Source organism: Oncorhynchus kisutch, linkage group LG17, assembly GCF_002021735.2.
Source record: "Oncorhynchus kisutch isolate 150728-3 linkage group LG17, Okis_V2, whole genome shotgun sequence".
NCBI lineage: Eukaryota > Metazoa > Chordata > Actinopteri > Salmoniformes > Salmonidae > Oncorhynchus > Oncorhynchus kisutch.
This window is the reverse complement of record NC_034190.2, coordinates 33,808,191-33,821,920: the sequence shown is the minus strand read 5'-3', so window position 1 is coordinate 33,821,920 and position 13,730 is coordinate 33,808,191. Positions and strand designations below refer to the sequence as shown.

Genomic DNA, 13,730 nt, shown 5'->3' with positions numbered 1-13,730 from the left:
ATATTAAATCTGCTCATATTTAACAAAATATAGTTATTTTATAGCGCCACGCTGATGAATCAGAGCTATATTTATATTTTATATTCGATATTTAATTTCAATGATCCCACCACGACTGATCAATGGATGTTCTGTATCAGGATCCACGAATGGAAATGCGGAAAATTGTACATCCCCTAAATTACTAGAATTTAAATTTGATTGGGTAGTAAGGCAAAAGAGAAGGAGGGATTGTGTTTCCTATAACGCGATTGGGCTAAGGTCAGCCAATTACGTTGGACGGTGTAAAGCGCCACCAAAACATTTCAATTTGAAATTCAAACGGCTGTTGTGTTTGCAGCGAAAAAAGTGTGAATGCCCGTATTGGTAAGTAAATAATAATAAACTAAAATGCGTGAAATGTTTTGTTTATATGTTTATAATTACGAAGAGTGGTTCAAATGAACGGTTGTTTGAATTTTGTTTTTCCTGCTATGGCTTTTCCGTTATACCAACGGTAACGTAATTTTAGCTACACTCCTGCTAACATGCTATTGGTTTATTCACACAACTAAAGCACGGATTTCTAGCTACAACCTTTACAAAGTTAGTTTAATTCCACCCACCATTCCACTTGCTAACTGGCCAATGTTCTTTTCTTTTTAGCTAGCCTATGTCATGCCATTGATGTATTTATGGTCAGCGTTACATGTTGCTCCCTCTGTTTCAGGTACACATTCAAGCCATATGAATAAAGAGGTGAGTGGGACTATAACTAGCCAGCTAACTATCAACCTAACGTAAGCTACCAATCTGAATAGGGTGGTTTTGGATATAAACAAGCTTAAGCCAGGAACTAGTTAGTTTAGTCTCTTTCTCTATTGGCAGGTACAGAAAAATAACATGCAGCTAAATGGACTGCCTCCTACAATCTGTCACTTTGTAAAGTTAGGTGATTTTTCCTTCACTAACCTCTGCAGAACCACTCCCGACTACCAGTCATGTCTGGTAAAAGGGTCCTCTCCGCTAGCAGCAGTGAGAGTATAAACTCCTGCTCAGACCAACAACCTGCTCAGGTGTGTAAAAACATTTTGCAAAACGAATACAGACAGTGATGATGGACATGTTCAATTCCTTTAGAAATGCACCACAAACACAAGTTAGACGTGTCCTTTTGTTTCCAAATTATCCTTAATTGCCAGTAGTAAATGTTTTTAGTTTTTTTTTCCTCCTTTAGAAAAAGATGAGAAGGGTTGATTCGGACCCAAAGATGAGACCGACAGCAAGTGCGACGGGAACAAAGAGGCCCCTTCCACCAAAGCGCGCTGTTGGTGAGTGTCCTCAAACTTCAACGACTGGTTGGGCCAATGTCATCTTGTTTTTCATAGTTTTAGTACTGTTTTTCTGTATTAGCAGTATTTATTTGTATTTTATAACCCTCTCTCTTAGCAGCCAAATTGATTCGGCATACAGGAGCAGCCACTATAGCTGCTGGTCCCTCTAGAGGTGAGATGCTATGTATTGAGAAATATGTAGGCATGTGATATTAATAGCTAGCCTTGTAAGTTCCTTGTTTGGTAATATTTCTTCACGTTGTCTTTTAAAAAATATATATATATTTAACCCCGAATAGGGTTTCAGAAGCCGTCCATTGCCTCTGTTGCTAAAGCAGGTAGGTACCCAAGTCCCTTTTCAATCACATGGTCCTTCCTTAATCACATTTTCTGTATACTGCATCCACAAACATTCTCTTCCATATCTTAAAACATGAGTGTGTTGAATGTGTTTCCCTAGCACCAATAGCAGCTGTTGGGGGTTCACGGCGGCCTGCATGGGACCTGAAGGGAAAAGTTACGGACATGGAGGGCAAGATTTCCAATTACCAGAGAAAAGTCCAAACGGTGGCCCAGGAGAACGAGAGCCTAAAGGAGTCTGTAGCTAAAAGCAGGCAGAAGGAAGCACAGATGACTTCAGACCTACAAGAACTCCACACACAGCTCAGGTACAGAGTACCAGGGAACATGCAGAGGGTTGACTATTATGTGAAAATGGGTGTAGTGGCATGGGAAAGGGCATTGTAACCACATTAAAAAAGAAAGAGTGACTTATTTTGCATAAGGAACATCAAAGGAGAGTGTTAATTTAGCAAAACAGGTGGGCCAATAGCTGACATGATCTCTTGCCTTTCTTCAGTCGAGGAATAGTCATAACTTTATGCATACATTTAGCCAGTAGTGTTGTAATAGTAACTTGATGGTATCACTACATGTTACTCTTTTTGTCCTGGTGTTTGTCAATCTTAGCCATTTTTACTGTGTTGCAGCCAGTATGAACTGGAGCTGGCTTCCCTGTCTGGTGTCAAAGAGCAGCTGGCCATTGTGTCCAGTGAGAAGGCCTCCCTGGAGAAGAACTTATGCAACCTCACCGATGAGCACAAAGTTCTTCTGGGCTTGAGGGAGAGTCTGGAGGCTGAGCTTCACAGTGTGCAGGTAGGACATGTTCTCCCACACAAGAAGTGAAATGGCAGGCAGGCCTACTCATTGTGACAACGGATCACCTTGACTGCTGTGACATGAGATGCATGGAGTATAGCTGGTGTTCTAATGTGTCTCTGCTCCTTGGTCAGTAGTATCTAAGGAGGTCTGGCATAGCCCTTTTTGGCCCAGCCTCATTCAAACTCACTGCCATTACGGCTTGTCACCAGCCCCTGTTGCAGCCCAAGATTTTGTTTTGTTTTTAGTGCATATGTGTCTGACTTCTCTCTTTCTACCAGACCCAGCTCTCTGTGCAGGCCTCCACTCTCTCCCGTTGCCAGACCACCCTGAGGGAGACCCAGGACACTGTCCGCAACTTGGAGGAGACTGTGGCCCGCCAGACAGACGAGATTCACTGTGGAGAGATGGTGCGCAGGGAGCTTCACAACACAATCCAAGAGCTCAAGGCAAGGGGGTGTTTCAGTATGGGGAATGCTCAATTCCTTGAGATATGATTGTATTGCATAAAATTCAATTCTCTGGGGCCTATTGAATAATTTTTTTATATTTCTGCTTCAAACAAACTGTATGCTCTAGTTAGCTAGGCCCCTGTCCATTTGTAGCTCATGATGGAGGAGCATAAAGTTGCATTGATCTTCTCACACTAACAAGACTGACCTCTCTCTCATTTCTATAGGGAAACATCAGAGTTTTCTGCAGAGTGCGCCCCCTGCAGGCCGGTGGGCAGAGTGACCATATTCAGCTCCCGGCCCATGACAACAAGGCTCTCACACTGGCCAAGACTGAAGAGGTAACAATCACACACCTGAAGCACAATCATGAAATGGGTCACTATAATCATTGTTTAAGTAATTGTATGTTTTTCAGTGTGGACCTCTAATCTTACTCTATTCTTAAATGTCAAAGATTGCAAACAAATCATCACTTCCCCATTCCCACGTAGTCTCACATAGGGCGCTCCGGAGACACCCAAAAGAGCTACAACTTCAGCTTTGACCGGGTGTTTGGGCCCTCCATCCCGCAGAAGGATGTGTTTGAGGAGATCTCCCTCCTGGTGCAGTCAGCCCTGGACGGCTACAACGTCTGCTGCTTCGCTTACGGCCAGACTGGCAGTGGCAAAACCTACACCATGGAGGGTGGTGAGATGGAGGACATGCGTGGGGTCATCCCCCGGGCCGTGCAGCAGATCTTCCAGGCCTCCAAGAAACTGCGGGAGCAGGGATGGAAGGTACCGAATGATGCCATTGGTTTTCATCTGAATGAGTGGTAGCTGTTCCTACAGCTGGACATTTCTATTATAGTGAACAGGGAATTTGAATATGTTGATTTGACTTTTGCTGTATTGATGTGTTTCTGCTTTTCAGATCAGATGATACTGTATATTTCCCATTTTGATATTTAAGTGGAATGAGTTAAAGCTTGTGTAAATGCATGGTACTTGCAATGTCAACCTTTTTTTTGGGCCGGATTCCGGTACATTTCCCCCCCCAGTTTACATTTACTGCCAGTTTCGTTGAGATCTACAACGAAACTCTGCGTGATCTCCTCTACACTGGCAAGGCCAACAAGAGACCGGAGCATGAGATTCGCAAAAGCGCCAACAACGAGGTCACTGTCACCAATCTGACCTACCAGAAGGTCAACTCTGAGGATGAGGTGGGCATTTCAACACTCATATTATCTTAAATTTAACTAATGTTTGATTTTCATTTTATTTGTAAGTTTTAGATTTTAAAGGTAAATTTCTGCAACTAAGAGGGGCGAAGCGCTGTTTCGGTCTTGAGGCAACATCATTTCGCTATGTCGACCTTTAAGTAATTTGGATGGCACTTATCCATAGAGACAGTGACTTGTGTAGAATTAAAGTATAGGTATGTACAAATGCATACCAGTAAGTGCATAATAATTACCTCAATAGTGCTACAGTAAAGGAATGATGTGAAGTAGCCTCTTTTGAAAAAGTAAATAATAATCATTGTTCCCCATTTAGGACCTGAATTGTCCTACATGTCAAACACGGAGGTAGAGCAGTTGTCTGATAAACCTGTATGGGCGGTTCAAATCCCTCTGCAATAAAGTATCCCCCTAGCCTATAAACTAATCTAATGTGTCCATTTTGACCAACTGTTCATCCAGGTCTGTAACCTGATTGCACTGGCCAACCAGAACCGATCCACAGCCCGGACCAACATGAACGACCACTCCTCCCGCTCGCACTCTGTGTTCCAGCTTGACATTGAGGGCGAGAACTCTGGGAGAGATGTCAAGTGCAAATGTAATCGTTTTGTACATCTGCAACCAACACAGGCTGAGATGTTAAATTAGAACAAATGATAATCCTGTTGTCTGATTGCGTTCTGGTATGAGAATCCTGACGGGTGTTCCTGTGTCTGTCTGCAGCCTCTCTGTGTTTGGTGGACCTGGCTGGCAGCGAGCGGGTGCAGAAGAGCCAATCCCAAGGGGACCGCTTCAAGGAGATGACGGCCATCAACGGCTCCTTGACCAACCTTGGGATTGTTATCGCTGCCTTGGCTAATAAGGTATATGTTTGCAGCCCAATGCCTCTAGGCTGGTGGCTTGCTTATGGAGCCACAGGTGCTTTGTAAGTTATGGCTTGGTTGCGTTCACTTACCCTCCCACTCTTTGTCTGTATTCCAGGAGAGCTATATCCCGTACAGAAACTCAAAGCTGACGTATCTTCTCCAAAGCTGCCTCGGAGGAAACAGCAAGACGTAAGTTGGGTTATGAGCGAAGTTTGAATGGGATTTGTGCTCGGATTAGTCTTTTTAATTGACTGTTGGTTGTACGGTTGTGATTATGAGCAGATCAAAGTATGTAACCTTTTGTCTCTGCTCTTCTAGCTTGATGTTTGTCAACATTTCCCCAGAGGCAGACAGCTTCCCAGAGACCCTGAACTCTCTGCGGTTTGCCAGCAAGGTCTGTGACCTCGCACATTATTATTTATTTTTTTAAACAACATACAATTCACTCTGGAACATGTTCATATTAATGCTGTGCATATTTTGTTTAAATATATGAATAACAATGGCTTTTTTTTAACAGTTTATTTATTCTGTTGCAGGTGAATGATTGTGTTATTGGCACAGCATCAGCTAACCGGAAGTAAATGTGCATCCTGTGGAGAGAAATTAATGTGGTGTCTGTACATTGTGGTTTTTAGACATATGCCCTTGTGTTAGTGGTTATTTTATATTATTCATTTTTAATCAATTGGATCAGAGATACAACAGTCAATAAAAGCTCTTTTTTTTTTTTAAGTCTTTGTCTTTACCCACCTTTTTTGTTTGCCCAACCATTTACCCAGAGTTTGCTGAAAAATTCTGTTTTGAGTATAAAAAAAAATATATTTTCATTTTAATAAAGCTACATACAAACATTGTCTCCCTTTTGCTTTCTTGGACAAGGCAGCTTCAAAATGCAGATGTTTCAGCCTATTTGAGTGCTTTCTGTGGTGGTGGGGCAGCCAGTGGAAAATATGGAGTGTAGGGGTTGGTAATTTTAGTTTCGCCATAATTGGCTCAGTGTTCTGTCACTCATGGGAACACCACTGTACCACGCCTTAAATCTACATGTAGAGATCTTGGGTGCTGCAATAGACTTATAATAGAATTCACCATACAAAAAGTCTCAAGGTCATTAGCCACAGGTCAAATCAAGTTATATCTACAGTAGCTTTGATTGGACTGATGTCAACATCATACTTTCAAAATCTTATCAAGCGAGATAAGCAGGAGATATGTATACTGTAGGCAAGAATGTAATACTAAGTGTATGTTGTGTAGTAAGCTGTTAGTAGCCCATGTGCATCACCCTAATAATTTAGCCTACTGTTCTGACATGATGTTGCAGATGTAGCCTTATAGCCTGTTTTAGAGAAATGTAATCATTGAATATTGTAAGAGCTTTCCTAGTCTGTTTTATATGCCCCCATTTATTTATCCTACGGTTCTGGCTTGGTGTACAGGGAGAATACTGTAAGGATGAACCATGTTCTGAATTCTGTCGCTGTAGATTTCAAAAGCTGAACAAATAGTTATATTGACTACGTCTGTCCTAGCATTAACGTCTTAATCGAAATTACGGATAGCCTCTTATCCGCTCGTCGTCCCCTTATACCATACATCTCAACTGTCAGTAGAAACCACATTTGTTTAATCAAGTCAGCCATATCAGCTTTGTTTTTCAAAAAGGCCGTAAATGAGGCTGAATTAACTGTTTCGATGCCAGACAAGGCTCTGCTGATAGCCAGGTGTAAGGATTCACTCCATGGTGCTGAAAAGAAAGCTCTACTGTTAGGGCCTACATAAAGCTGTCCCAACAGTTTTGTCGGCACTGTTTTGTCACGGTTATAGCGCAATGAATGTATTGTTTAGTGTTGTGGCTTTGCTGGCATGCATAAACATTTATTGTTTGCCCCACCAAGATTTACATGCTAAAATCTCCCCCGCTAAGCAGAATGGTTATTTCGTCTGATAATGTTACCTTTCAGATCTGTTTCAGAGAGGTTAAACTGAAATACAATTTATTCAGAGAGGAAGAGGCGAAGTGAGAGCGCTCACTCTCCACTAAATATGTTCAAAATAAGCCCAATGTGTTTCTATGGGTTTAATATGCAGACCTAAACTTGCCGCAAGCCTTCCCGCCTAGATATGAGCATCTCATTATATCCACAAAAATATAAACGCAACATGTAAAGTGTTGGTCCCATGTTTCACATGCTGAAATAAAATATCCTAGAAATGTTCCATTTGCACAAAAATATGATTTCTCTCAAATGTTGGGCACAAATTTGTTTACATCCCTGTTAATTTCTCTTTTGCCAAAATAATCCATCCACCTGAGGGGTCACTAGACATGTTACCCATAGAGCATGTTTGGGATTCCCTGGGTAGACGTGTACGACAGTGTGTTCCAGTTCCCGCCAATATCCAGCAATTTCGCATAACCATTGAAGAGGAGTGGGACAATATTCCACAAGCAACAGCCTGATCGAGTCTAGATATGTCATGCTGCATGAGGCAAATGGTCACACCAAATACTGACTGGTTTTCTGATCCACGCCTCTAGTTTTTTTTTAAGTAACTGTGACCAACAGATGCGTATCTGTATTCCCAGTCATGTGAAATCTATAGATTAGGGCCTAATAAATTTATTTGACTGATTTCCTTGAACTGTAACTCAGTAAAGTCTTTGAAATTGTTGCGTTTATATTTTTGTCCAGTATACATCTGGTTTAATTAACTAACCGCTTCTTTGTTTTACCACTTTCACTAAACGCCACAAGAGGTTGAATTAGCTTGGTTGCTATGCTACCTCCAGTGTCTAGTCGGTAATCGAGACAACCCTGCTACTTTTTTACTCGTCTGGCATTTCTTCAAAGGCGGCGCATGATGGGTTGTATGCAAAACACGATGGAAAACAAATCATACCATTGGAAATGTATACGTAAACAACGGAGAGAGGGTAGCTTGTCGGTATAGAGTCTGGCTTGACATAATTGTTTCAAAGGGTGCACATTCTGAAACGGTAAGTTGTGTTTAGCTTGCTAGCTAGATACGTTTTAACAAGCCAATGTTAGCTAGCTACCAGTAGATAGACATTGAAGGCAGTTTTTAGTTGTAACTAAATGATGCTCTCACGATTAAGAGCTTGAAAATTACTATGCTTTTTAACGAGAGAAACTCCAAACAGTGCCTTTTCAACGCATGTCCACCGGCGCAGACTGTTTACACACCAGCTTGCTTTACTACTAGCGAGCTAGATTGGCTACAAATGCTAGCTGGTTAGAATAATTGACTGACTGCAAGCCTGTGCTAACTAATTGCATTGCTATATGTTATTTTGCTATGCATGTGACAACTTTGATTTAAAGAACCAATCTGTAGGCTGTAAACATTAACCCCAGCAAAATGTGAATACATGTTTTTGAGTCTCAAGGTAGTGTCTGTCATTCAGAGAAATTTGAGTCAATGTGTTATAAGAAAGAATCTGTTGTGATCTGTAAAGCTTAGCTTACATTACATTAGTTTTGATTGGTTGATTGACCACCTAGTGCAATTTCATAATACTGTTTGGGGAATGTGGTTGAACAATGTTTTGTGGTAGGCATTAATAAGCACTAATAAAGGGTCAATCTTAGGAAAACTGAAAGGATATAAAACATTCATCCACCACTTGATATAACGTGGCCTTTGAATTATTCTGTCACAAACTTAACTTTCCATCTCTTCAAAAGCTTAGATGCATTCTCTGTCAATGGGGCAGGGCTGTAGCAGCTCAGGTGCCCCCCCTGGCTCGGTGGTTCAGGTGTGCTTCCCCAGCTCCCAGGCGTCTGTACTGGACAGCCTGAATCGGCAGCGTGAGGAGGGCCAGCTCTGTGACCTCTCCATCCAGGTCCAGGGGAAGGTGTTCAAGGCCCACCGCTGCGTGCTAGCTGCATCCTCACCCTACTTTCACGACCAGGTGTGTGTCTTGTTCTGCTTGCTGGTGCGTTGCAGAGCCAGACTGAACTTAGTTTAACTCTAACAGCCTCTGATAGTGTCTCATGTAGATAGTTTTCGTCCAAGGCCTATGGCACTATGCAACTTGCTGCACTAAAGTGAGAGCTTACGATAACCTTGATTCTGTGCATTGGGATATCACCAGCCATCATTAACTGTCTCCCCCCCTCCCCCCAGGTGCTCTTGAAGAACATGTCCACTGTCTCCATCCCTGCCGTCATGGACCCGCTGGCGTTCGAGAGCGTCCTGAGCTGCGCCTACACGGGCCAGCTGCGCATGCTCCGCGAAGACATCGTCAACTACCTCACCGTGGGCAGCGTGCTGCAGATGTGGCACATCGTGGACAAGTGCACAGAGCTCCTCAAAGAGGGGCGGGTGGTGGGTAGCGCATCCCAGGGGGTCATTGGGGGAGTGCAGGGGAACCCTGGATGCAGTAGCAGTGAAAGCTCCCTAGGGGCTGGGAGTGCCCAAGCAGGTGGAAGCAACACCCAGGCAGCCCCTCACCCTCCCAGCCGCCCGTCCCTGAGTGAGAGCCAGTCTCCCAGCAGCACCAACTACTTCAGCCCCAGAGATGTCAACTTCGGAGGGGGGGCAGCTGGAGCTGCAGGGCAGGAAGGCGTGAACGCCACTCCCAGCTACTGCACCCCTTCTGGGGCCGAGGGGGCCTTCCTGATCGAAGAGGAGGATGAAGAAGAGCTCCTGTACCATAGGAAGCAAGGGAGCAGCAGGAGGAAACGGACAACCTCTGTCTCGGACCAAGAGGTTGGAGTCAGCGACAGCTTTGGAGTGTCGTCCTACCAAGACGGGGACACCTCCCCTCTCCAGAAGCGACCCACCTACAGCCAGCCCAGCATCATGCCCCGGAAGCAGTGGTTGGTGGTGAAGACGGAGAGACCACAGGACGATGACCTGATTGTGGTGTCGGGGGAGGAAGGGCCAGATGAGGAAGAGGAGAGAGAGTTGGAGATGTTGAGGGAGAGGACGTTCAACATATCCAATGTCAGGACTCTGTCTGGAGAGCTGAGGAGCAGAGCGGACCATGAGATGGAGACACAGGTTAGTTAAACCCTTGATGCAAAATGTTTGTCTGTGTATGTGGCTACTTACCATTCTAACTTATCAGGTGGACAACTGTCAGTTTCTGTATTTTTGGATCGTTACCAAACTGAATCAGTTTTTTTCATAGATGGATTACTGCCAATCTTCTGAAGACTACCTCAAGTTTGACAGTGGTTTGATGGACCAGACTCCCCCACAGCACCTTCATGACAGTGCTGGTCAGAGTGGTGGCAGAGCTGTTTCTGCCCTACTCAGCCAAGTCCAGTCTGCTGCTGCTGCTAGAGCTCAGCTCTTTCCCATAGACATGCAAGGCAACCAGATCCTCATGTACAGCCAATCCTCTTTAGACTCCCCACAACCCATAGGAATAGGCATGGCTGGGGCACCATTTAAAGGGCCAAACTTAGAGCATGGAGCGGTCCATTTGTCAGCACAGGGGGGTTTGGGCGGTGGCATAGATGGACTGGATGGGAGTGGTGGCGGGGGTTCAGGGAAGGTGTTCATGTGCCACTGTGGAAAGACCTTCACCCACAAGAGCATGCGCGACCGCCACATCAACATGCACCTGGACCTGCGTCCCTTCAACTGCCCCATCTGCGCCAAGAAGTTCAAGATGAAGCACCACCTGACGGAGCACATGAAGACCCACACGGGGCTCAAGCCCTACGACTGCCACGGCTGCGGCAAGAAGTTCATGTGGCGCGACAGCTACATGCGGCACCGCTCCCACTGCGAGAGACGTGGCGGGGCGGCTGGCAGGCACGAGGATGGGGGAGGGTCCGACCGCACTGATGGCGTCTCCCCTCAGCACCTCTCTCATCTCCCCCTCTCGGCCAGTCAAGATGCCGTTGGTGGCAGGACTGGGATCTCTGTCTTGTCGCCACATCATTCCAGTACAGGTAGCAGCAGCAATGCCGTCTCTTGCCTGACCATGGCCAGTGCAGGAGTGCACTTAGGGGTCAACTCTCCGAGCGTGTTGCAGGGTCAAGGTTCTGTGTTTGGTCTGGGGGTCAGCCAAGGTGGGTGTGAGGAGGAAGTGTCTGAGGTTGGTGATAATGATAGTGTCACTTGACCAAACGGGTGAACACCATTTGTGTGTTTAAGACAAGGGGCTTTGGAGAGGTATTCCAATGACCTCTGGAAAGTGCCCCTCCTTGGAAAATGGCTAGGGACCATTGTGCAGTTCAGTGTACTGGACATGTCAAGGTTATTCTCTGTATGACTGTTTTGTGGCACATGCCAGTAAGAAAACCAAAAATCAAAAGAGATAATGACTCACCAACAACACTTTTGGTAAAGTCTAAACTAGAAATAGAGAGGAAAGTTGCAAGTGATGTGTTCTACAATATTCTACGCTTTGTTCTGCCAGGGAATGAGTGCATTTCAAGTAAGTGTCTGTGAAGAAGACCCTTGCTGTACTGCGGTCTTGTTTCACAGGATGCCCTTCCACATGGGTGATGTGTTCAATGTCCAATTCCAGTGTTACAGTACAGTATTACATCACTTGCTAATCTGCTCCCATTATGATAGGTGCAAAACTATAAAGTGTATAGTGTGTTTACAAGTCATCCTCATTTAATATTGATCGTAGACAACAAAGCATTAGTCTGACACTTGGGTTACTTACGGATCATTCCTTACTCAAACTGCCAAATTCCAATGCATGCCTCGAGAGACATTGAGTACTATTAACAGTAGGCGGGCTCAACAAAGCTGTATCCACCAGGATTCTGTATGTTTTTACCAGGGTTTTACCTTCTATGAAGGTTGTGGCTATGTTTTTATTCAGGAGAAAAACTTGTTGCTTGTAGTCTTTGTGTGCTTATCTGTTAAATCATGTGGTAGAATGTCATGATTGCAGCAGTTGAGGAAATTGCATTTGAAGTGAATATAATGAAAGATATGTTTAGATTTATCAAATAGGGAATATTGAACTATTTAACACTAATTTATATGCTTAATGTGACTGCCTTACTAGAACATACAGTGGGTGTAGGGTCTGAAAATAGACACCCTTGATAAAAAATGAGTATAAATGTTAATACTGAGCTATATTGGAAATATTATTTTATACTAATACAATTGCTCAGAGAAAGAGTGTTTCTGAGACTTTTAAGACAATCATTTTACTCCTGGCACCACTTTTTTCAATACCCCACCTTGTGAGGATAACGGCACAGAGCCTTTTTCTAAAATGTTTTATGAGTTGTTGAACACTTTGGGAGGGATTTTTGGAACATTCCTCCATTCAAAACTCTTCCACATCCTTGATATCCTTTGTCTGCGCTTATGGACTGCCCTCTTCAATTGGGTTTCAAATCCAGAGACTGAGAGTTGAGCTTGACCCAGTACCAGGACATTTTGGCCAGGAGGAGGAAACTTCGCCACAACTGGATCTTCCCAGTGAGACAATAACCCCAAGCACACATCAAAATCCACAAAGAAATGGCCATCTGTCTCCAGACAGAAAAGGGCAGTCCATAAGCGCAGATTAAGGATCTGGAAAGATTCTGTATGGAGGAATGGTCTAAGATCCCTCCCAATGTGTTCTCCAATCTCATAAAACATGTTTAAAAAGGCTCAATGTCATTATCCTCACAAGGTGAGGTATCAAAAACAGGGATGTCCATTTTTACCCCTACCTTTTTCAGGGAAAAAAAATAAACTAAATGGATTTCTCTTAGCATTGTATTAGCATATAATATAGCTCAGTATTTTAGTCATTTTTCTCATGATCAAGGGTGTCAATTTCAAACCCCACTGTTTATAGAGAAAGTGCTTTTGGTCAATAGTGAGTTTCGTATTGACTCCCTCTTAATTCTCAAGTTGGCTGCTATTTGTGAGATTGAAAAGGAATTCCATGGACTGTTTCAAGACTTTACAGTATGGTTTCAATAGAGGACTGTTCAATAACTTGCCTGGCTGCATTTCATAGCATTTACATCACATAAAAGGATTCAACTTCATGTAACACGTTTTCATCAGTTGATCTTAAAGTCTGTACTATTGTATGACACTTAACAGCCAGTATCCAGTTGTCATCTTTATGGCAGGATAAATACCTTTTTTTTCATAAAAGGAAAAATTGTGAGGTTAAAATATAGAAAGCTTGTTGCTACTGTACACTAGGTCTGAAATATACTGTTTAACTTCTGAATAGTGCATATTTTGAGTTACATATTATTTGATATTGAACACTTGTTGCACGCGTGTGGAACCGGAGTTGTTGCCTAATGCCTTCGATCACACCTACAGCGTCATTGCGCAGCATCGTCGATGTGTGCAACAAAAATTCAACATTCACCTTCTATAATGTCTGTCAAGCCTTCTACGCATATCATTTTATGCATACGTTCGATAAATCCAACGTATGTATGCACCACACAGAACGCACTGCAACTGCCATGTTGCAAGGCAAACGCAGTGTTCCATTGGAAATGAATGTACTTCTGGTGTACCAAAACACAATGACGCAGTCGGTGTGAGCGAGGCGCAAGTCTTTCTTAGACATTGTTACTTTAGGCCAAGTACATCAATGTGATCTTTATCAAAAGGCTAAATAAAATACCTTTAGCAAGCTGTGCCATGTGTGATCTATGTTACAAAAGAACCAACTTTTTTTTTTAAAGGCCTTCATTTGTCTTTATACAGTCTTGTACTAAACTGCCCCCTCCAC

At 43.6% G+C, this 13,730-nt stretch overlaps 2 protein-coding genes across 4 annotated transcripts; both read left to right on the top strand.

Moving 5' to 3' along the window:
• Positions 1-219: 219 nt before the first annotated feature.
• On the top strand, positions 220-5,869 carry kifc1 (kinesin family member C1). Of its 2 annotated transcripts, none has more exons than XM_020505554.2 (17): positions 220-366; positions 710-738; positions 960-1,055; positions 1,217-1,310; positions 1,429-1,485; positions 1,613-1,651; positions 1,774-1,981; positions 2,303-2,468; positions 2,753-2,920; positions 3,151-3,264; positions 3,418-3,702; positions 3,966-4,130; positions 4,611-4,749; positions 4,875-5,014; positions 5,133-5,206; positions 5,336-5,411; positions 5,557-5,869. In XM_020505554.2, the coding sequence occupies exons 2-17, from the start codon at positions 727-729 to the stop codon at positions 5,599-5,601; spliced, it is 1,878 nt and encodes a 625-aa protein (XP_020361143.1). In that variant the 5' UTR covers positions 220-366; positions 710-726; the 3' UTR covers positions 5,602-5,869. The 2 variants fall into 2 exon arrangements, with proteins under 2 accessions (XP_020361143.1, XP_020361144.1); XM_020505555.2 differs by having other exon boundaries at positions 261-366; positions 1,432-1,485.
• A 1,477-nt stretch (positions 5,870-7,346) lies between these two features.
• LOC109907533 (zinc finger and BTB domain-containing protein 22) lies at positions 7,347-13,631 on the top strand. Of its 2 annotated transcripts, none has more exons than XM_031793626.1 (4): positions 7,347-8,021; positions 8,731-8,957; positions 9,173-10,051; positions 10,182-13,631. In XM_031793626.1, exons 2-4 carry the CDS (start codon positions 8,736-8,738, stop codon positions 11,124-11,126), a joined length of 2,046 nt encoding a protein of 681 aa, XP_031649486.1. In that variant the 5' UTR covers positions 7,347-8,021; positions 8,731-8,735; the 3' UTR covers positions 11,127-13,631. The 2 variants fall into 2 exon arrangements, with proteins under 2 accessions (XP_031649486.1, XP_020361140.1); XM_020505551.2 differs by having other exon boundaries at positions 7,663-8,021; positions 8,736-8,957.
• Positions 13,632-13,730: the final 99 nt, after the last annotated feature.

Excerpts from the sequence above, each read along its gene's own strand:
- kifc1 (XM_020505554.2), top strand. Across the intron at positions 1,486-1,612 it reads AGCTGCTGGTCCCTCTAGAG|GGTTTCAGAAGCCGTCCATT; the intron begins GTGAGATGCTAT and ends AACCCCGAATAG. Across the intron at positions 5,015-5,132 it reads TCGCTGCCTTGGCTAATAAG|GAGAGCTATATCCCGTACAG; the intron begins GTATATGTTTGC and ends TCTGTATTCCAG.
- LOC109907533 (XM_031793626.1), top strand. The coding sequence starts at position 8,736 with ATGCATTCTCTGTCAATGGGGCAGGGCTGTAGCAGCTCAGGTGCCCCC. Across the intron at positions 8,958-9,172 it reads CACCCTACTTTCACGACCAG|GTGCTCTTGAAGAACATGTC; the intron begins GTGTGTGTCTTG and ends CCCTCCCCCCAG. Across the intron at positions 10,052-10,181 it reads ACCATGAGATGGAGACACAG|ATGGATTACTGCCAATCTTC; the intron begins GTTAGTTAAACC and ends TTTTTTTCATAG.